This window comes from Ambystoma mexicanum, chromosome 4q (assembly GCF_040938575.1).
Source record: "Ambystoma mexicanum isolate Mex_15411 chromosome 4q, UKY_AmexF1_1, whole genome shotgun sequence".
In the NCBI taxonomy this organism is placed as follows: domain Eukaryota; kingdom Metazoa; phylum Chordata; class Amphibia; order Caudata; family Ambystomatidae; genus Ambystoma; species Ambystoma mexicanum.
The window spans coordinates 17081752-17106153 of record NC_090928.1 but is presented as its reverse complement, the minus strand read 5'-3'; the positions used below and the strand labels follow the sequence as shown (position 1 = coordinate 17106153).

At 43.5% G+C, this 24402-nt stretch overlaps 1 protein-coding gene across 5 annotated transcripts in view; it reads right to left on the bottom strand.

Moving 5' to 3' along the window:
• VIT (vitrin) overlaps window positions 1-24402 on the bottom strand; it is a 2362557-nt gene that overhangs the window by 172699 nt on the left and 2165456 nt on the right. For all 5 annotated transcript variants that reach the window (XM_069607358.1, XM_069607362.1, XM_069607360.1 and 2 more), the window contains one exon: window positions 11570-11796. In XM_069607358.1, the coding sequence (XP_069463459.1) occupies window positions 11570-11796 (227 nt within the window). The remainder of the gene's footprint in view (window positions 1-11569; window positions 11797-24402) is intronic.

Genomic DNA, 24402 nt, shown 5'->3' with positions numbered 1-24402 from the left:
GACGGCAGACATTGCATGTTGGGTTGAAGAAAAAAATGGAATACTCATTCTCTGAGTCATGTTCTTAAGGGTTTTTGAATTTCCAATCAACTTCGTCCCCAGGTTGGTAAATGGGATGGAGTTATAATGACTTTTGTCCTCATGGATGTTTGAGCCATTTTTTAGGAAACTGTTGGTAAGGTACTCTCCCTCTGAGACTCCTATCGAGAAATCAAAATTTAAAGGTTGTCTAGTTTGGTGGGGTCCCCAACTAGAATCAGTTTGGGTCACATCACACCCCTGACACCATATGTAAGGAACTGAAGGTGGCAACAGTAAAGACAGACACAGGTTCAAGGATGTTTATTAAACTTTTTATGTGGGTTGGAAATACATCTAACCTAAGCCTAAATTTAAAATGGGAGCAAGCCATGACCATTGAATAATAATATTGCAGTCCTAGTAGAGTCTTGTCAAATACAAAGGCCTATACTAAGAAAAACCTATTGCTAAACCTTACGCTAAATACAAACAAAGAGTGTGGGATTGGCCACTATGGCTTTCAATACAATTTTCATCTGTAACATTCAAAAATCTTAATGTCTTTAACAGTTCACTGTGGACATCCCTCTGCCGGGTTCACGTTTGTCAGCACACTGTTAATCAGGACTTCAGACTTTGCCCCTAATTGGCATCTCTCGGTCGGGTTCACTCTTGCCAACTTTATGATGTGGGATTAGCTTCCCGTTAGTTTCACAATCATCTGTCGGTCAAAGGCTTTCGACTGTAGAAAGGATTTTACTAGACCCCTCTATGACCACTTTGACCCCCTTCTCGCCTTTCTCCCAAGGCGTTCTGGTTATGGTAGTTCATCAACAGGGTAATCGGCCATAGTTTCTCGAGTGAACACCCTTGTGGTGCTTGACTCTTCTATTGTGGCTTTACCCTTGTATATCAATACTTCTTTGTACTTTCTTTAATCAGCTGCTTTCCACTTTCGTTTAACACAGTTCGGTTTCTTATCGGCTCTCCCCTCGATTCACCGGCTGTGATGAACTGCTTGGCTTTCTTGTCTGTGTAGTCAAGACCGGTACCATTGGGCCATGCGTCTCTCCCCGCATTGGCTGTCAGCACAGGAGGCATACCTGTACCATTGACATCTGCTGCAACACCCGCTGGCTATTGTTCGCAGTCTTATGATTGTTTCTTTGACAGTTTCACAGGCCTCTGTGGAAAAGGGCACGGTCACTTCCTTCCTTGGTATCCTCTCGATTTGCGCCATCTTTCTCCTCCTCTTAAATTGCCGTGCTGAATTAGCTCTCTCGTCGTGCGGTCTGCCTTGCTTGCATTGTGCTCTCGTGCTCCACCTTTTATCCCTGTAGGGAAGGGAAAGGGCTTTCAGGTGTGTGTAGTTAGAAGGGATTGCATGAACCTCCCTGATCTCAATAATGGGACACAATGGTGAGTTCTCATAGGACGTTGAAGCCCTACTTTTCCTATGGGGAATCTTTCTTTCTTTTCTCTGTTTTTCCCCGTCCCAGTATTTCTTAGAACGGGGGAGGTGCAGTTCGAGATTGAACTCAAGTATCTTTTGCAGGCGGAAAAGTTAGCGGAATGATGGAATTTACAAAAAGAATGAATTTCACGTCTCCCTTTTTGGTATTCTCCTCTGAAGTTTCTATTTAACTGGGGATCAAAGTGGGAAAAGCCCTCTGGATTTTCACAGTGAGAAGCAAAGAGTATGCTATGCAAGCTTCACCTGTAGGAGAGTGGGCTTCTTTTTATATTGCGCCCATACACAAGTGTTTCAAGGTGCAAAACCAAGAAGGCTACATCCAACTCGCGGGTAAGTCTAGTAAGTGGTTGTAGGTAATAAATAAAAGGAATGCAACGTGAAGCTGCAGTGTAACAATGAGTAGGTATTCACAAAAAGTAATTGCAGTTAAAGGTTATAGTGCAAATTTACCAGACCTAACACAGGGTAATCATGACATAATCCAGACGGCTTCGCCGCAGAAATCGGGAGGGCACCATGTACAGAGCAGGTAGATGCGCAACTCCCCACAAGTTAGGTAAGTTACTGAAAGAGGTCTGAGTATGAGGTAGAGACTTGTGGCCTCTGTGAGTTATGGAAGGTTGTGTTCTCATGTAATGAGGGTCAGAAGGAAGAGTACAAAGTTCGACGTGGTGCTGGTTGTTTGTGTTGAAAGTGGGTTCATGACGATATGAGAAAGAAGGTGTCGCAAATACACTGGCCGGTGTGTGCTAGCAGAGAGGAAAGAATAGCTAAGTAGTACAACATAGAAGGGGTCCGGGAAAGCCATGCCACCATGGGCTACTTCAGCCAAAGGTGCCAAACAGGTGTCTCATAAGTGGTGTAAGCAGAAGCCTTACCGTCGCAAACTCAGGGGAGGCTGTAGAGTAAAGGTGATGGTGCACACCGCTGGTACAAGCAAAGTTCGGACCAAGCCAAGGGGGAAGTCTGAAGGTGACAGTAGCAAAGGTGAATATGGCTACTGGGGACAGGCTGGGACAGGGCAAGACAGGAGCCATGTGGAGAGGCCTTAAAAGTCGGCCTTTAAGAGGAGCCGGTGTTGCCTGCCGGCTCCCAGAAGGCAAATGTGTTTTGAAGTCAGGCAGCCTCTCAGCTGCATCGGAAGACTGGCAGATGGTTGGAGATGCATCAGCAAGGTTCCAAGCTGGGAGCATGGTGGCCATTTTGGAAGGGGTTTCACCTTGTATGTAACAAAGCCGAGCAGGGCTTACCTGCAGTATATATCCCGCATGGATGGGAACTCGTGTGCCCTCCTGCGTGGGATGTCATCAGCACAGTGCCAGACAGGAGTCTGTTATAACACGCACATCTGAATCAAACCCTCAGTCAGCCTGAAACTTTTCTTTCAGAAAACCCTCTCTCCAGGAGGCTATTTGGAAATCAATCTCCAAATAGTCTGATCATACTTTTCTCTGTGCGCTGCTCTCCAATCTGTCTGGGTCAATCTTTCAGATATTATCAGCCTTTTTTCCCTTCTCAAGTTTGTCCCTTATGTTCTTCTCCCAATAATCCATAATTATAATCTTTCTATGTTCTGTGTGCATGAAATTATATATCTATCTGACTCCACCCCTGTCTTGTGCTAGAGGTGTGACACATGATCAGTAAGGGAAAACCACTCCTAATTAAGAAAATCCAATTTCATTTTATAGTCTAATTTGTGATTAAGATTTGCAAAATTAATGAAACAAATACTTCGATATTATGTACATTGATGTTCACATTTAGACACTTAAAAGATTTTGCTGCGATAGTATTTGCGGCAGTTTTGCTTTTTTTCACCCATTCAAAACAAGACATGCTATATATTGTTTTACACATTCTGATAAATATTACACCTATTTACATACTGTCAAAGTTTCCTGTTGATCAGCGCTTCCTATGCAATGCAGCAATCAATTCAGTGATTAAACATGTGAGATTTCCCTCATGTTCATATGAATCAGGTTTTGTAGTGTGGAGTTGCTAATGTTTTCCAACAGGTGGCATTGGTGGTGTATCACCTACATACTCCTTTTTGATTTCATTTCGTCAATGTGTGAGAGAGTAAATGTCCTTGCTGTTTGCTGTTTATTTCAGAAACCTCTCAGTGACTTCTTGGGCTAATGCAGTTTTTATGAGATGCCTGGACTTCGACAAATGATGACAAGACCTTTGAAATTCACTGCCCCAGCTCCATTAGTGACCTCTGGCATTGGATTTATTGATATAACTTTTGGAACCAGCGAAACAGGCTGCCAAGGCCCTTTCTGTGTGTGTTCTTGGATTTTGTTATTGCGCATTCCTGCTCTAGGTAGGCTTGGAAATGTGAATATACTAAGTGTTTCTCGTTCCCCTTTAAGCAGTTTTGAATTTCACCTTCAATCACCAGACTCAAGCATGTACCTTTGAATCTCAAATGCAAGGACTCCAAGTCAAATCTATAATAAAATTAATTGAAATTTGTATATCATTTCCTTTATTGTACTGTATCTCCTCATTTTAAGTAAAATGAAACATCTGCAATCCGTCAATGAAATCTTGTAGAGTTTTCTCTATCACACGAGTGTAATTTAGATTTCCTGTTTTTAATTCTATGGCAAAAAGACATTCCACAAGAACAGCTACCCTTCCTAACACGCCCAGGCTTTGAGTATCCTGAGCGTGTTAGGAAGGGTAGCTGTTCTTGTGGAATATGTCTTTTTGCTATATATATTAGTCCTCATCCACACAGCCCCCGTAAAAGGAGAGAGGACAATTCGGCTCTTGTTTAGCCTACAGTGTTTAATTGTGATTTACATAATTCTGTATAATACAGTGAAGGTGGTCCGTGAATAGCAATCATATTTAAATTGCACACACAGTTCTCTACATAGGACATGTGAAATGCAAATTGCTCTTCTTTGTATACAATCCAGGAACATTGCATTTGTGACAATATCCTGCACTTTCCTTTATCTGTGTCATGTTCTTCCACAAGCATTATGAGCCTGCTCAATTATTTTGGGAGGTAAATGCACTCTAAAGTGTTTTGAGCCTATAATGTTGTTTTCAAATAAATACAGCTCCCGTTTATACACACTTCATTCCCAAAATATCATCAGCATCATTAGCAATGATTGATGACATGTTTTGGCACTGTGATGTACTGAGTGTACAGTTCTCTGCATTTTCTTTAGCTCTGATATGCCAATCTTTACATATTCTTGAAAATCTAGACACCTAGTTGAGGCAGAGGAAAAAAGACAGGAAAATAATTATTTTGTGAGAGATAGGAATCTGAGACCATTTTCAGAAGGAACATGGCATCACTCTCAATGTCACCTTCTCTTTGAAGAAAATGAAATAGGGAGGTTTAACCGATAACACCTGGATTTCACTCAGTGTTACCTAGCGGAAGTGATGGCAACCAGGAAAGTCCCCAGAAGGGTGAGTAATCTGAAAGAACAAGGATGTAGGGGCTTCAACGGAGTGCCCACAAGGAACGTTAACATTAAATTCAAAACCATGCCAGAATAACAAACTGGAATGGGGAAAGCTGATTATACAATACCTGTAAAAAATGCATGACTGTGCGGATTGTGAAGAATTAGCCCTGCTCCGGGGGTTTTATTGAAAACCAAAATAGCAGCAAGATATCCATTTACTGTTAAAATCTGCAGATTAGTCAAGGACAAAGAAAGCAGAAAATCCAGCACCATGCCAACAATGTTGCAGATAAGTACATCCAGGATGTCCTCCGACAAATCAAAATCCATATGCCTCAACCCTCCCGCAGCCAGGCATGAAAGTTCAGAAAGTTGAGCTTCGTATTGAGGACCCATCATCCAATTGGGAGAAACAGATCTGCTCTCCTTGGAAGTCATCAGGGAGGGTAGATGGACATGTCCAGCAACTCCAGGTACCACATTCTCTGCACCCAGTTCAGAATCATTATGGACTGGAACAGGCACAGTCTCCTGAGAGCCAGTGGAATGACAGGCATATAGTAGGCCAAAAGTCCACTTCACTGTCAGTTGAATCCACAGAGCTCCCTGTTGAGGGAATTCCCTTGAGCAGAACCACTTGCACTTCCTGTTCACAATGTAAGCAAAGAGGTCCACCTGAGGCATCTCAAACTAGGAGAACATCTTCTATAGAATTTCTTGGCAGAGCTCCCAGACGCGGGAGGACAAATTATATCTGCTCAATGCATTTGCAATGACATTCTCCATCCTGGCCAAAAGGGCTGTTCTCATAGACACGTCCTTCTCCAGTGCCCAGAACCATAGTCACATTGCTTCTCTGCACCGCCAAGGACGCCACCCAGTTTGTTGGAATAGTGCATGCCCATGAGTTGATTGTCAGGATCAGCACAGTCTTGCCTTGTACTGAAGAAAGGAAGACAACCAGAGCCTGCCTGATTGCTGACAATTCCAGAAAACGTATGTGTTCTGGGTATTCTGGCTGAGACAACAGTTTGCTCACAGTCAGGTTTTATAAGCGAGTTCCTCAGCCTTTCATGGACACATCTGTGACAAGTGTCAGTTGACCCCCAAGGACGTTTTCATCAGGTTGTCTCTGAGGGACAACCACTCCAGGTCTTGGGGTACTTTTGATGAGTCCCGTAGAAGGTTTGAAATACGACACTTAACTCAGTCGTCTGAGAACTGGGAAGCTGTTAGGGAGAATTCCCATAAATGTGCGAATTCCCTTCACCTTAGAGACCCCCAGCAACTTTGCTGGATTTTGAGGACTTGAATTTTTACCTGGAAAAAGTGTGAACCTTTTTTCCCCCACTCTTTCATGTATTTTGGTGTGTGTTTCACTTTTGTGTTCTTTGATTATGGAGTTTTAGATAACTCCATAGCCATCATCGTTTCATGTTTGTTACACAGCACCTTCAGTACAGTAACACAGGGGTGCCTTTTTATATTCCCAAAAGGTTTAAATACCTTCTCTGGGATAAACTACTGTTTCCCAGAGAATGTAAGGTTAAATTGACTTTACTAGTCTTTTTAAATTCCTAGACCCAGCACATACTATCTCCCTATAGAGTGCTGGAGGGGTTACCTAGTATCTCCTTTGTCTAGAAACTCATGTAGCAGTCAAATGCTACCCTTTCCTATCGAAATGGCTGGTGGCAGTGGTTTTACAACGAACTACCATGATTTTTCCTGACCGTGAACACTGGTAGCAAAAAATCGCGAGAGCCATGTTTTTCAAGATGGCGCCTTAAACCCCTTTGTTTAAAAAGGTCCCGGTCTTCTTTTTTCGCCATTTCTTTTTGGAAAGGTCCTTCTAGTGTTTGGTCCCTTTGTTCGTATGCCATTGGCAGGCTTTGGGACAGAAGACCGCCTCTGGCGTGTGAGTGTCTGGGGTGGGCAGGAAGTAAGAGAAGTGCCTGAAACTCCCTGTGCTTAGTCTCCTAGGAGACCCAAATGCATTCTGGCGTGATTGGCTGGCTAACTGTCCGGCAAGGACAGCCACTCTGCTGGGTGAGTGACAGCTAGGCAGGAATGAAAAGGAGAAAACTTTTTAAAAGGTGAGTCCTTTGGCTTGGAAGGCAGACTCGACCACTGGAACAAAATAACCAAAGACGAGCTGGAAGAGGACGGCTGCTGCAACTCCTGGACCGTTGGTTTACCCGGTGAAGCCCTGCTGCAGGTCCGAATTCCCAAGTTCATCTCGACAGAGAAGCCCCTTCAAGGACGACTTCTTCCTTTGAGTTGGTGGGACCAATCAACTCGTAAGCCACCTGGATACCATTTTCGGAGCTGGTTAAGGTTAACCAGGGAGAGGGACACCAGCTTGTGTACTTGAATTACAGCTACTGGAACTGAAATGACTCCATATTGTCAGCGTTTTCCAATGATCCTGTGCAGTGCAGGAGTCCCCCGACGTCCGCCCTCTTGTCCCCATGACTGTGGCTCAGGATAAGTGAGATCTGCAGGAACTGCCAGGAACCAACGTCTTCTGTTGCATCTTGTTCTTCATATTAAGGTACTGTGCCAACCCGATTGAGAGAACTTACCTCTCGAGGTGAAAGTTCGTGGAACCTTCCCAACTTGCAGGCCTAATCAGCTTGTGACCCAACATATGATTCTTTTTCGTACAAACTACTTCTGGGAACTTTGGCAAAGACTTTACCGTTTACTACAAAAACTGCTCTTTCCTATCCATGACACTAGCCCATTGACTTTGGCCTAGGCCTATTGAACTATTGAACCAATGAATGGGTTGGTAGAGAGGTTTAACAGAACTATGAAGAGCATGATAGGTGCTTTAGAGGAACCACTTAGAAGAAAGTGGGACCTTCTACTGTCATGTCTTATATTTGCTTATAGAGAAGTCCCTCAGGAGGGAGTTGGATTTAGTACCTTTGAGCTTCTCTATGGTAATCCAGTTAGAGGTCCATTGGCCCTAATTAAGGATGGGTTGGAGAGTGCTCCTTCTCCCAAGCCAGTGAGAGTCACTGACTATGTGTTAGGTCTCCCAAGGAGAATGACACACACGACAGAAGCATCAGATAACTTAAAAACGGGTCAGGAACTGGTGAAGACCAGAAGGCCGACATGGTTGAGTTTACTCAAGACCAGCAAGTTTTAATTATGGTACCTACAAGGCAGAGGGCCATACAGGACAAGTGGATTGGATCCTTCAAAGTTGTGGGAAAACTTGGAGAGGTCAATTATTTGGTGGACTTAGGCAATCCTAAGGAGACCGCAAGGGTTTTTCACACCAACCGTCTAAAAGCCTATGTCACCAGACCATAAGTGGGAGCTTTGCTTCTAGCCTCTGCTCAGGAGGAGGAGGAAAGTGAACCTCTACTTGATCTCCTCAGGGGACAACCTTTAGATGAGAAAATAGAAGGAGTTAATCTCTCTTCTAATCTAACACTGGAACAACAGGAGCAGTGGACATTTCTGTTAAATCAGTTTGCCTCCCTGTTTTCACTATCACCAGGCCTGACCCCTTGGGGCCTGCATGATATTCTCACTGGTGACTGTCTACCTGTTAAAAGCAGAGGTTACAGAATGTCAGACCATGTAAGAACCCACATAAAGAGGTCAACAATATGCTTGATTTCGAGGTAATAAAGCCATCTACAAGTCCATGGTCTTGTCCAGTTATACTAGTGCCAAAGGCAGGATCCAAGGAGTTGAGATTCTGTGTGGACTATAGAGCTCTAAATGCAGTCACAATGACTGATGCCCATCCTTTACCTAGGACATATGAACTGGTGGACAAACTTGGGTCAGCCCAGTACCTCATCTCCACATAACATACAGCTCCTTTTATTGGTTCACTGAAGATATTTCTTAGTATCACCTTCTGGCACAAGCTGGTAGAGTCCTCCATTATCGAAATGCCTTCTAGAAAAAGAAAGACACAGTTTAACTTACTGAAATACCAATCACAATCTATAGCATGGTTTTGCCAAGTAAGAACCTTCATCTAGTTCCTTTGCTCATTGCTGCTTACTTCTCTTCAGAAATAGGTATGTTCAGCTCCAGCAATCCCTAGGCAGAAACATTTGCACTATCAGAAATATAGTTACAAACTGCCCCTCCCTTGAATACTGGCTTTATAATATCCTCAACTGGACATTGAATTCTATATTTCTTAAATGTTGTTGAAGAGTTTTCATCTAACATTTGCACACGCCACATTTGTGGGGGGGAAGGGAGAGTAGAATAGTCATGTGGTTGGTAAAGCACTAAACCCATGAACCTATTTGGTCTCATGAATCCTTTGTGACCTTTATGAGAGACAGGCTGAGTTCTGGTTCGTAGTGGGTTTGGACCCGTTAAATAGAAAAGATGGTGCCCTGTGTTAGGCAGAAACCTGTGCAGTTCCCTTAGGGACCACTGCAAAAGATTTAAGACTACAGGTGTTGGCAGTAAACCCACTTGGTAGAAGTCTGTACCACCCAGATTTACCTGGTAGCTGTGGCTGAGCAGTCAGACTTCCCTCAAGAAGAGTTAGGCAGCATGCAAAGTATACACAATAGGTACCCAGATACAATAATACAAGCAAACACTGACCAGAGTTTTGGTATCAAAGTATATAATTATTTATTTAAAAACACACAGATTGAAACACTACAGCACTCTTATTGTAAAATATTCTAAACACAGTTACTATTGTAATATACACACCCCTTTGTTTCCTATAAGATAAATCACAGTAAGATGCTACTTTTTTCATACAGAGGTGAGCGCTTAACTAGATTGCACTCTGATAAGTTTGTGAGAAAGGGGGGGAGACAGAATATGGAAAGGTACACCACTCTAAGATTCAGGAACACTGTTAGCAAGGCAGAAGAGCAAAAGTCACTGGTGAGCCAAAGTCCAAAGGCTGGGCCCACTCTTAGAGAGAGCAGAGCACAAATGCGCCCAAGATCACACAGTTGCACTAGCCTTAGAAAGTCTTGCAGAGGGTTCAAAAAGAGTTTAGAGAGGCTTTAAGAAAGTTTAGCGAGGGGGTCCCAGACTAACCCAGGTTCGAAAGCCGGGGGCTAAATCTACCCCGTACAGTCGATAGCAAGGGAAGCCAGGCGGGACACAGTACCTTAAGTGGGAAGGATCCTCCAGCGGTGGCAGTTGTTCCTGGTAGTGGGTGCAAGTTGCGTCTTCGTCCCAGGGAAGAGAAGATCTCGACTTGGAGGAAAGATGAAGGTCGTTGCACTACCAGGGAAGAAACCAGCAGCGGAGTCTTCCGGTTCAAGGTGGTACCTTTGTTTCGCGGTCGTGGTAAAACGTGGTATCCCGTTTGGCACAGGCAAGGCGGCCACGAGGTACGTCGGGAAGGCGAAAAGACGGTGAAACTGGTTATCCCCACCAGTCAAAGGAAGAAGACTCTCCGGCGGGATATCTCCTCTGTCGTTGGGAAAAGTGGTGAGGCAGTCCAGCAGGGCTCCACCGGTGGTGGTGTCGTGGCAGGTCGGCTCAGCTTCTCCCTCATCGGATTCTTAGGTCCTGTGGCGACTTCTGAAGTTCCAGTCCCCAAAGCCCTGCTTTTATGCAGCAAACCCCCATTCACTCAGCCTAGCTGTCACTCAAACATGCTAAGTGGTGAGCCGGCCGGCTCACCACTTGGGCCAATCAGGATGGAGTGCAACTTGAGTTGCCTAGGCAACTCAGTCCAGGGTGCCTAAATTTCCCTCCACCCCTCCTAAGTACCCCAGACAGAGTGGCACCACTTTGGAGGGCTTCTGTGGAGAAGCCCGCCAAAAAGTGGAACAAAGGGCTCGACTTGGGTTGGAGTCACAGAAGAGAACACAAACGCCGTTTTAGAATCAATTTTTGGAAAAAAATACCAACCAGAGAATTAATATTAATTAAATAAACCGGCAGTATGTTCGAGGCTACCGTAAATAATTAAATAAAGATAGTAGCCTAAAACAATGGGAAATCCCATAGGAAAATATTCGCGGTTGAATATAAAAAGTAGTATCCACTGCCACCAGCCAAAACTCGATCAGGGGGGACGGAGATGTGCCCCCTCGACTAACAGACCCTGGGGCAATCGAATCGCCCCAGCCAGTACGTCCACAATATGATGGTTTGTACTGGATCTGTTCAGAATTTAAGACTAGTAAAGTCAATGGTGACTTTACATGCACTGGGAGACAGTAGTCAGTCCCAGGGTATGGAGTCTATACTGGGGGGGTCACTAAGACACCCCTGTGTCACTGCACTGAGGGTGCTGTGTAACACACATCACAAAAACACATGAAACCCTATGGAGTAAAAGACCCCATAGCCCATTAAACATTTCTAGATTCAAAGAAACACACTCAAATCATGCCCAAGAGTGAGGGTAAAAGAGTCTCACTCTTGGCAGGAGAAAAAAATAAACCCCAAAAAATCCAGCAAAGCTGCTGGGGGACTCACTAGGTTAGGACATTTAGCCTAAACAGAGAATTCTCCCTAACACCCTGAACGTTAAAAGAGCATTGTACAAAATGTGTGAGTACATTTCTAACTTAATTTAATCACAAACATAATATCACAGTGTAATATACTGAAATACCATAATTGTTTGAATGGTTTGCAAATTGTTATAAAATACCTTATCAACAAAGTTGGGTTCCACAACATGTGGCTTCTCGTGTTCATCGGCTCCTTCTATAGTGACAAAGAAAATGTTGATTCCTGATTCTCTTGCAAGACGAGAGGCCTCTTCCACTTTATCAGTAGGCCAACCATCCACCAACACCAGAGCCACATTTGGAGCTCCTCCACGATTTCCATTGGCATCCGAAAAGAAGTTTTTGTTCACATATGAAAGTGCTTGCCCTATGAGAAACATAAATGTACAAGATTGATCATAAATCAATCCCCACTAGGGGCAATCTTTACAAAGATTCAATAATATTTATAGTGAATTATTTTCCATTCATATTAGGTGCCAATAGAACATGAATGCCTCATTGCATAGTACACAAAATTATATAAACAAACTAAAACAATGGGCATAACATTGTACCCATTAAAACAATAACAACACAGTATTGTAGAAAAGAACCGAACAGCAGAGAAAACAGAGGATAGCCTAGACATGACCTTTCCATAAAGCTTCGTTTAGCACCAAAAGAAAGCACCAAGTGAAGATTCCAGAACACTTTTCTCCAAAAGCCTGGTTCTAAATCCAGATTTGCACTACTTACTGAAAATCACAAAATCATGCATTTATCTTCAATCATAAGGAAGAACCTTCCAAATTGGATAGGCAACCTGTGATTAGTCCAAGAAAAGAACTGGATTTCAGTCGTGCAAGAGTACCATTTTAAGACATACTTAGCCATCTATTCTATATATCTCCCAGGCAGTCCTGCAGCACACCAACAGCATCACCAGCTGACGCCTGGAGGCAGTGCTGCATGCCATTGATGTACAGGTTGAGAGAGATACTTTAATATGCAAGCAGTTCATTCATCAGTAACCATGTAAAGGTGAACAAGCAAGGGTGACAAGATTGACCATGGTGCTATACCAAAGGGAACAGGGACCTGACTGCGCATAACTGCTACAGCCCTAACGGTAAGAAGGAGAAACAGACCATTTACGTCCCCCTTTTCCCTAACAGATGGTAACAGATGTCATCATGGTCAATCTTGTCAGGAGCCACTTGGAGATCACACAAAAACAAATTGCAAAAAGACCTGAGCGAGTGCTCTTTGGATAGGCCCATAGACCTCATTAATTTGGGTTCCAGGTTATTTACATTCATTCCATCAGAGAGTCCATACACCATTGACCTTGATCAATCTGTGTTCATACTGCAGAGGATTGTGTTTGACAAAATATGTAGAACCCTCCATCTAGTTTGCAAGTCTACTATGCCCCCCATGTGTGTCCTACCTTTGTCATTAGATGCTGAGAAAATGTACAATAGGTTGGATTGAAGGTTCTTAAAAACAACACTTGGAAAGTTTGTATTTAGGATGCTATATGGGGACCATTATCTTAGCCCATTAAACAATTCCAACAGGTAGGATTGAGGTCTATGGGTCCTCATATGATAGTGTATTCTTTGGGATAAGCACTCGTCAGGTATGTCCATTGTCTTTTACCCTGTTTCCACAATCTATGAAGCTTTTTGACACTTGTACCACAGTTATCCCAGGTATTCAGATGACTCATAAGAAATTCTTGTTTGCAGACAATGGGTCCAATTATGGGTTTGGTTGTAATTTGGCACTAAACTACTGCCAAAATCTATTACCGCTACCTCCACCTTGTCCTACAGATTTACCCCAGGATTGCAAGTGGTGGTAGGGCAGTGTAAGCCAACAAAAAGGACCAGGGATACCCCTGGTCCAGCCGATGCTTACAGACTTTGTACGATTCAATATATTCTCTAAGCCTCCATTTTTGGAGTTGATAGGACTCGATGGGGATTTCAGCAAAATGACTGCCAGGGGTAATTCCCTTGGTGTTAATTTCTTCGGCTTTTGCTGATTTTTGGCAGTAAGGTGGACGAGTTACTGCCACCTTACCACCAAGTAATGGTTGTGATCTGGAGGTAATGGAATTACCACCACATTACACCATTTTTCCATGCAATGCCATATTTGTAATAAGGCCCAGTTTTAATGGTCACTGTGATTAATCTAGTGAAATCATCACAAAAGCCCCAGTATTGGCCTCCTCTCATGTGGCAAGGGGAGGCAGCTGCAACATGATCATGACCCTGGGGGTGGTATTATGAGGGAGGATCACATGTGGGGAAACTCATACTGGGATGAAGTGGGAGGAAGTGGTGAGCCCTTTAACTCATGATTCCACTATTCCACTATTCTCCCTGGAACATTGATGGCATATTGTAAAATAGAGCAAAGCAATGTAACTGTTATGCATATAGCATCTCCTAACTCTGATAACATCCAGTTCAACAATCAAATAGAAATGAATGCACATAAAAGACTCAGACCCATTATAGACTTCAAGATCCATAATGTCTGCAGTACTGGTACAAGGAAGAGGGACCAAGAGTCAATGAGCATTAAAGGTGCTACTGAGGGGATTTGCTCCTGACACAAGTTGCCCGGAGATGCTGGAGGACTTGGGGACCCAAATGAGCCAGTGGGGCTCAAGAGAATGGCTGTGCAGATGGTGGCAGGTATGGAAGAGCTGTCAACTGGACTACCGAACTGCAGACGGTCCGCTGCAGCAGCAGGAAGCAACACAGACACTGAACGAAGCTGGTGAGTTGGCCTTCAAGAGAAGGTAACTATGGGGTTCCCCGCGTAGAACATTTATTAATGCCAAGCAATTTTGAATACCGAACAAGTAAAATAAGAAGGCAAAAAGGGTGCAATTCTCCATTTATGAAACGTCAACTTGGGAAAACCTGTCACCCACATTGCCAACAGCCAAAATCTTATACAGAAGAAGTAAGTGGGCAAAAAGGGCGCAACACTCCATTTATAAGATGTCAACTTGGGAAAACGTGTAACCCACATTGCCAGCAGCGCACAGACTGTAACAAAAAAATAAAAAGGCAACAAGGGCACAATACTCCTTTCCAGAGATACCAGTTTGGGGAAACCGGCAACCCATAGTGCCAACAGTCAAAAGACTCTAAACCACTGTTTAACCCTTATCGCATGGGATACTAGTGTGGAGAACCTTGGAAGATACATTGCCACCAACAGAAGAGATCAACTGTAGTAGTGCGATTTTCGTTTCTCAAAAGGGAACCCTTGTAGTTAGTCCTGGCAGGGGAGCTTACCAGGAAAAAAACAGTTGCTTTGAAGACATGTGGTTGTAGTAAAAAGGTGTTGTGGGAAGACTTTGATAAGATTATCATGTTGAAAAACTGTTGCATTACAACAGAGAGTTGCTGTGCTCCTTGGAAGAACAGTTGTGATATTCTAATGTTTGCCTTACCAGAAAGTATACTCTGTGGATGAAAACAATTGCTTTGGTTTTTGAACTAATAGTTTGTGGAAGGGACATTTACTTTACCAAGTGGACAAAGGTATTGGATGGAAAAGACATCTTGTGTTGATCTGAACAGAACTTTGTTGAATCAGAACTTTCCCAAGGGAATTCCTGAATTGATCCAGGGGAAGGGAGCCCAACCCTGGTCACAAGAAGTAGTTTCAAAGAATAATGATTTGGAACCTTAGCACTGTTTTGTTGATCTGAAGAGAGACAAATTTACCTTGTACACTTTCGTTATATGTTTTAGTATGTGGGTCAGATACGTTTGGATACCAGGACATCTTCCTTTAGTTTTTAGTTTGCTAGATAGGAACATTCTTGTTAAGATAGGGAAAGATAGGCATGTATATGTCCCCTTTTTCTTTTAATGAATGGCAAACATTGAGAAAACTACAGCTTTGTTTCTGTCTAGCCTTTTGTACTCCTCGCATCACTGAGCCTCTAAAGAGAAATATAATGGTTTGGTCGAGCTTTGGGGTTTGAAGTCCACCCTAATAAATCTGAAATATTAAAGTTGATCATTCCTATACCTGACGAAAACTGAGTGGTGGATCAGGTTCCCTATAGGTGGGTAGGTAGGTCATGGAAAGACTTTGGGATATTCGTTACCCCTAGAATAACAAAATTGCGCAAAGCCAACTACCCAAAATTCATCAGAGAGGTCAGGAGTGACATGGTTTGATGGAGGGGGTTTACCTTTCCTGGGTGGGCAAGATCTCTGTAGATAAATATTCTACCATGTTTAAACTATATGTTTTAAGCAGTCTGTCCCTTACTTCACAATTATTCTAGCCAAATTACAAATTGATGTTTTGAAGCTCAACAAAGTAAGGCTGCAGAAAAAAGTCTTATTTGCATCTAAAGTTGAGGAGAGAGGACTAGCATGCATGTCCAGATTTATAGGCTTACTGCATAGCATACCAGACTAGGATGAGGTATGTTCGGGCAAGTACTGGGTATTCTTGGAGTAGGCCATTGCAAGGCATCCCATCTGGACCCAACCTTAGTTGAGGGGGTAATAGAGCTCCCCCAGCCTATACATGAACCCCAAAACCAAGGCCACACTTGAGGCATCGGACGGATTCATGAAAAGCCAAGAAATAATTTGTTCCCTTCTCCATTTACTTCACTGTGTCTCAACAAATATTTCACCTCTTCTCTGGAAACAAGGCTTTTGAGGCATGGAGAAAGGGTTGGTGTACATAATTTGGTGCTCTTTTCATAAACAACTAAATTAAGTTTTTGAAAAATGCAATAATGGCTATGGTGGTGGGTAATAAGCATGCCTCTGCTACTGCCAAGTGAGGCATTGTTTGATGAAAGGCCTTCCCAAATTGAATGTTTCCTTGTAAAGAGAAGTCTGACAAAGAATCTGAGTGAAACGAAGGAGGGTAGCAAAGAAACTCGTAGGCGCGAGACCTAAGAAGAATGAAAACCAAGAATGTCAACAGAGATATTAGAACAAAAAGAGTTTCCTTCCTCTTCAGGTTTTTCTCAGTATCACAATCCTAGCAGAAGTGGTTATCTGGAATCCGGTAAAGGGGAGGGAAGGCGTGGCTATTAGGGGTGAGGGCAGTCCCTGTGCTGATGTTAACCTCCATGTCAAGTGGATTTCCATTCCTATAGGAGTCTTCATCAATCCACATGAAATTCACCATGAACAGAATACCCTAAGGTCAGGTTAATGACATTATGAACATCAACAAAATGCAGTTTCCGAATCATCTACTAACTCATACTTTCTCTATAAATTTGAGGTGAAAGATGAAAAGTTGTCCCCACCTTTCCAAGTTCAAGTACAGTGTTACTTATTGGCTCTCATAGATACAGGGTCTTAGGTGACCTTGATATGTCGAAAGGTACTTGAAACTCTGCACCAGGAAGAGGGAAAAGTCACTGTATTGCCCTTAAAACTCTCCTTGGCAAATTACATAATTTTGATGGAAAAAAGATCTTAGTTGTTGGGGTTACTAAAATAGAAATAGAGCAACATAGAGTCACCCATCTGGTGATAGTCTTGGTTCCTCAGGGCACACCTGTTTTACTGCCAAACAATTTACTTCGGAGGATTTCACCTCTGATAGATTGAGTAAAGCAGGTCCTCTGGACCCAAACTCGCTGCCCAATCAAAATAAAGAGAGTTAATAATTATTTTAGTTCGAATGGCACCTGAAATTTGATGGAAAAATGCCCTGACAGAGTAGGGTTTTATTTGCAGAATACTCAAGTTCCAGACATCACTATCACTTCAGCGAAGAGACTTCCCCAGAAAATTTCAGAATAAATCTTCCTCCAATTAACAAGTGACTCCACTCTGAAGGGAAATGAACTGAATTCTATCCACGGCAGACGTCTAGTCAACCAGAGATAAAACTTGAAACAAAATCAGCAGTTGAACTCCACTAAACAAAATCATATTCTCCCTATTCAACTCGATGTAGGTAAGGAACCAGTTTTCTCCCAGGCTTGTTTAACTCATGAAAGAAGCTTCATCAGTGAAAGATTTCTTAGGAAATTACAGAAGGATCAGAAAATTCCTACATTTAATCTAATAGGTAAGTGGGAATCTGGATTTGATGCAGAGTATTCAAAACACGTGAATACCAGCAGGTGTATGCTGCAGATTAAAACTGGAACAAAAAGGTAAATCCTAATTGGGGGCGGTGAGAGATGTAATTTCTCACTCGTATATTGATAATGACATATTTCATCGATTTGTTATTAATTTGGATCTTATTAACAACACAATCTGGTGCAGAATCGGGCAGAGCCGATGGATTTCAATTAACTAGAAAAGTATTTAGGTCAGCTTAGTTACTGTCTCAAGCTGCCAAAGTTCAAATTAAAGAAGTCACTACTCCAGGAATTACTTGACAATACACATTGTCAATAAAGATCTGAAAAGGACAGACCTTGATTAATGAAGAATCTTATATTAGCTTCAATAGTATTCCTTGGCAATATTAGTAGATCTCAAGGTGATACAATCTGAATACTAGTTAGTAATAATGATCTCCAAAGCATCATTTTATACCCAGATACCTCCACTGGAATAGCTGTTGATTCCAGATACTTTTCCATGAACTTAACCAACCCATTATTGGTCCTATAACTGAAGATTATTATCACAACACTGATGGGTATTAGGCCAAGAGACCTTTTTCAAAAAAGTGAAAGAAAAAATAAATGATTTAGAAAGACCGCTCTGTGACACAGCACAGAGCAGACTTTCTAAATCGAATTGTCAGCCCCTGCGATGCACACACGTGGGTGCAGGGGCTGACAGGCAAGCCAGGACCCTGTTGGGGGAGAACGGGTAAGTGGATATGTGCATGTGTGTTTGTGTGTGTGTTGGATGTATGTGTTTGTGTGTTTGTGTGTGTTTTGGTGGGGGGAGTCTCCGGAGTGCAGGGAGGAGGGTTTAGGGGGTAAAACCCCCCTATTATGAGTAAATCCAGGAAGAGAGGGCAGGGGCTGGGGGCAGGTGGTAGGGGATGGGGGCAAAGAAATTTAATTATTTGTAGGCCGACTGAAGTCAGGCAAAAGTAATCTGTCTTTTGGTTAGGCAACCTACAAAAATCGAAATAATTACATAGAACCCACTGATAGCAACAGACCAGAATCTATTTATACTCAACAAGCAGCACATTGTATTGTGTTCTCCCTGTGCCCTTATGGCATGGAGGACATTACCGTTGTGATGCTGGAAGATGAGGTACTACTCAAAGTCACTAGTAAGTACTCTGAGATGAAGGAATCAATCACCAGGTAGATGGCAAAAGCAAGGGCTTCTCAAAACAATTGGAATATACTTCAGAAATGTGTAATGTTATGTTATTGTGAATTGTAACGTGCACCGCGGCCATTTTCATGGTCTCAGGCACCCAGGCAGATCTGAAAGGGAAGGGGGTTGGTATGGGTTAGTTAGTGGGACTGAGAGGGAAAAGTGCAAGAGAGCTTTGATGTGCTGTTGGTAGCTTCAGTTTGGAAAAACCAGTCACTTTGTGCAGGTTTGCTTTTAGTTGATCGATTTTCTGTGGCGTTTGGTTGTATGTGTCTGGTTCATATGTGTCTTGGATGTTGTGGAGAGTCAGTAGAGTGCTTGGAGGTTGCAGTGTTTCTGCGGCAGAGGTGTGTGTCTGGTTTCTTCAGTGTTGGAGAGTGGGTATGCAGAGCATTAGAGAGCTTTAAGTAGGGTTAGTCGGTGGTTGTCTCAGTCTTTTTCTGTGAGTTGGGTTGACCCATTGGGTTGTGTGTTGTATTTCTCTGGGCGATCCAGTTTCAGAGTTTCTAAATGTGTTGCGTTGGCTGTTTTCCTTTGTTGGAGCTCCCTCTTTATCTTGGCCACGTTTTAACAGTTTCCTGAATTTAAGGTGGTCTTCTGGTGTTCGTATTTCCTTTGGGAGCAAGTTTCAAAGTTTCACCGCTATGCAGGAGAATGCTGATCCCCCAAATGTGTGCTTTGCATATTGTTTCAGTTGGTGGCAAATGTTGTTGCTGGACCTTGGTGTTCATGTTGGTTTGTAGGTAGAGATTTTTGCCTATACGAATTCTGCTGTTTGGCCGTGGATTGCTCTATGTGTTATGCAGAGTGTTTTGAAGGAGATTTATTATGATCATCATCAATAACTTTATTCAGACTTGAGGCAATCAAAGTACATCATGACACATAAAAGACAACAAAAAAAGGAGAATTTGAGTAATTAACCATTCCTTCTCCATTACTATTAAAATAACTACAATGATCCCCCAACAGAGATGTTTCCCACGGGCTCCTTCTCCAAAGCTATGGGCCTGTCATCAATGGCTCCTCTCACGCAATCCAACCCTCACGGACATATCATCTTTTTGTTGAATTTGTGAATTAGACAAAATGGCGTTTGCCTCCGTCCTTTTTCCAAGGGGCAATGCATTAGCGACCGAAAGCCTGGGGTAATGCAGCTTCGATCCTACAAGGCAGTCAGCATTGTGTGGTGGGTGGACTCTAATTCTATATTGCGCTATTTTCAGGGGGCTGGGCTCTCATGCACATACCCAATATCCCATTTGCCGCTCTCGACTCCCTACGCTTGATTTCTATTGAGTCTGCACCTCCTTTTCCCAGTTGATCTAGACTAGTACAGCTTAATATATCCTCCCGAATTAAGGATATATAGCCATACACAGTGCGGAACCAATGAGTACATTTATCAACAAGGGCTTCTCTGGTTTCAAAACGATTTTGGGGCAGTTTGGAGACCTTATCTAAAAATAGCACTCCGCCTGTATGACCCCCAGCCACATTGCTACCTTTCCTGTCCTGCCCAAGCTAAAAACGTGGTTGGGGTGAACCAGTATAGTCGTAAGCGTGTGGTTTGTTTTTCATGTGGCCGAAACTTATGACAGACTTGCCAACCACACAAACAACACTTTGTGAACGGTCTGCCCACCATGTAGACATTTGGAGGAGTATGGGTGTTGTAGGGCTCAATATGTATTGTATAGGTACCGGGGGGGACTGCATAGGTTATGTTCTGAATCCCCTTTCCAGGCAAATCATTTTTGGGCCCAGTGCTCATGCGGTTTTCCCGAGTGGGCCCTATGCCAGCCACATTGGTATAAGTTAGTGCTTATACAAGAATCAATATTGTGGCTGGCTACAGTGATTTAAGACCTCCTGTAGCACACTCCACACTAGTAGACACCTTCATCACAGATCGTCCCATTCCATGAACTTCAAGCAGGGACAAAAGTAATTTCTTTAGCTCAGCTAACTCTGCTACATCTGAGCTGCAGTGACACCCAGCGGCCCTGACTGGCCCCTTGCTAACTTGGTCAGGGGAAAGTGTTGCAAAGGTACCTAAACTGGCCAGTAGGCAGGGCGGTCTGCTATGAAGCAGAAGGCCACTTGTTGTGCTGCTAATCGGACCTTCTGTGTTTGGCTCTAAACCCCTAGTGGTAGTGGGAGTGCTGGAATCAGTCTCCTCTACAAAGCAATCCTGGTGTTCCGCTCCCCCATTTTCCATGTCTGGGCCAGGACTGTTTGGAACTTGGGATACATGGGAATTGCCCACCCTAATGGCATGCCTTCCATGATTTTGTGCAGGTTCATGGAGACTCTCTTTGAACTGTAGCCGACAGACAAGACCCCCACTTGTGATCTGTGTATATTAGCACAGTTCAAAAGAATCAGACCCGAGGAGGCCAACATTGGCACTGCTGCGTCCTCTCTCCCACTGGTTATAGTTTGACGGGTAACAGGGTTGACGACCTTGGGAGGCGTGTACTTTTTCAAAGTCTGAACCTCGGGGTAGAGGGTGGGGAGTGTTGGTCATCATGAAGTCCTTACCCTTGCATGGGAAAGTTTCAAGTCTGTCTGGGGCGGGCATGATCACATCTGTTGATACATCAGGTAAACCAGCTGCATCTCGCAACATGGGAGTGCTACAAATTTCACTGTTCTTACTCCCGATATATAGATCATCTTTAGCAACAACATTTTTTGCTGTCCCACTCTGAGGGTCCAGGTCATTAAAAACTTGTATTATACCAAGAAACCGTTTTTTTCTTTGATCAGAGTATTTGCCTCCCCCGTCGGTTTTATTGGACTACCTTGCAGTTTCTCCATGGCACTGGGTTGGTGGAGTTCAGACGGAATTTTGCATTTTACAACTATGATTCTTTGCCTAGGCATGGATGATGGCAGGAGGGGAATGGAAAAGTGGACAATGTTAATGTAAATACAAATACAGTGGAGATGAAACACTCTTGCAGGTTAGCCTCGGCCTGATTCAAAGGAAGACACATTACTGCAATGCCTATACGGGTGTAGCTTTCCCTCTGCTTATTTATTTATTGGGCATTTATATAGCGCCTATACACTTAACAAGCGTTTCAAAGCGCTCCAATGCAGGGAGGGTGAGTAGATAAGCAAACAGAATTGACATTCTTAATAGGCATTGGAACATTCAGAAATTGCAAGTGCTATGTATTTGGAGATATAACATAGACCAAGAGGAAAACAAACTGTTTACAACATATGACATGACATAATTATTGTACGTGCCTGATGGTCGTTTCAATAATGCAAGAGCTATACATAAAAAAGGAAAGAGGGGAGGGGAGGGTTAAGATGAACAGGGCAATGAGTCCATCATACCTACCTGACAGCGTTTCTGATAGTGATAAGTGCATGACATATGTAGTAGGAGAGGAGAGGAGAGGAGAGGAGGGGAGGGGTGGCAGGGAGAGTCACACTAGGTACACAAAACAAAAGTGGCTGCAGATGAAAGAGGAAAGTAAACTAAGGGGGGGCTGCAATGCACAATCTTGGAGGCCTTTTGGATAATTAGGACACAGCTGCAGAGCAATAGGTGGGGGTGCCATGGATTTATTCCAAAAGGATCACAGTGAGTGCAGTGCATAGGGGGCAAGATGTAAAAAAAGCACACCCTCAAAACAAATTTAAAAAGAGCAAAATGCAATGTATAATGGATGCAGATTCAATAATGTAAAAGGCACAACCACCTAGATTCGAATTTTAAACAGAGTACAATGCAATGCAACATGTATCCAGTGATGTAAAAGGCACAACCCCCTTGACTTGAATTTTAAACTGAGCAAGTTCAGTTAGAGAAGTAGAGTAGGAGGGAGAGGTAGAGAGGCAGAGTGAAATAGACAACAGGTAAGGTTCGGCTGTTAGAGGAAGAGGCAGTAGAAAAGATCAACCATCACTCACATGATACAAAAGGGTGCAAAAAAGGTCCAGGACCCAAGTTCATTCGGGAGCAGGGTGTGCCAAGTGTCTGCCACATGGTTTGATGAGGCACGAATATCGAGGGCCCACCCAGCCCGCCTAGGCCCGGACAGGCTCAGACAGGCTCAGACAGGGGCCTTAGCGTGGGCCTTAACTGGGGGCCGGCATACGCCTGCCAGAGCCCGGATTGGCCGAGATGTAAAAGAGTCAGATGTAGAAGAGCTTAGCGTGACCCGCCCTCCCTGCTTGGCCTGGCCCAACCTCTCACCTGATCGAGCTGTCTGTGAGCAGTCTCTGTCACTGCCTCTGCCTTGACTTGCCTTGACCGGATTGTCAATTCCACTGTAGAACTCAAGCACCCTCCAGGCGCCGAACTCCCTGCAGTGCCTTGCCGCAAGCGTCACCCTGCGAGTTTCCTCTGATGATTAAGTAGCCCAGGGGGTGTGGCCAAGGTACACTGGTGCAATGAGTCAAAGGAATGAGGCAGTCCACCTGCAGTGCACCAAACACCCACGCCCTTGCTTCAGGCTTTACCCTGCGGGTCTCCTCTGATGATTAAGAAGCCCCGGCGATGTGGCCAAGGTACAGTGATATGATGGGTCCCGTGAATCAGGCAGCCCCCCCCGCGGTGCACCAAACACCTGTTCCCTTGCATCGGGCTTCACTCTGCAGGTCTCCTCTGATGATTAAGTAGCCGAGGGGGCGTGGCCAAGGTACAGTGGTACAATGGGTCCAAGGAATCAGGCTGTCCCCACTGCGGTGCGCCAAACATCTGCAACCTTATGATTCATTTTTTTGACTAGTAGTCAATATAGTGTTCTCAGTGCTGGTGTGATGCATTCTCTCTTATTGAGTCTGAGGAGTAGTCTTGCCACTGCTACAGTAGTCTAGCCTCCCCCAGAAATATTTTAAGGCATCTGCTAGATGGTTGGAGAAAAGATCTGTATGACAGATGTTTGTGCGATAGAGGAGCAAAAAACAAATACAAGTATTTTTAGATTGTTCACAAATCTTCTCTGTTGATTCCTACGATTGTGGGCATACGTCATTTCATTACACATCCATAGCTATGGAACCTTATATGGTGCAAGTGTTTGTTCGATAGTCCTGTTTACCATTACAGTGCATGGAAAACTCTCACAGAGATTATGAAAACATTGGAATGTCTTGGACTTTGACAAATCCACATTGCCTTTAATAACCCAGTACTACGAATATTGAAACCCAATGGGCAGTGGAGACTGTACAGACCTAAGGGAATTGAATAAGAGGGTATACATATCATGGTGGCCTCTTCCTTTTTTTTTCAGGGTCTTGCACAGATCCAGGGTTTTAAAGTGTATACTGTCCTTGATTTGACTAATGGGTATTGGACTGTCTTATTACTTCTGTGAACAACAATATAAACCTGCCTTTATGTTTAGGGACTGTTCTATTCATGGAGCAGAGCTGACTTTGGGTACATTAATAGGTAAATGAGTTAAATATATCCCTACATAAAGCCATGCTCACCTTGTGTAAAGAGGGAATTTGGCCTATGTGGAGGACCTCCTAATAAAAAGTCTAATTGAGGAAGAACGCCTGGAGGATTTCCACCATGTGTTGACTCAACTGAAAAATGCAGATGCACAATTATCACTTGAGAAAGCATAGCTGTACTAAAGTAAACTTCATAGGATATGTAATCATTGTCGAGGATCTCAATCCCCAGAAAATGA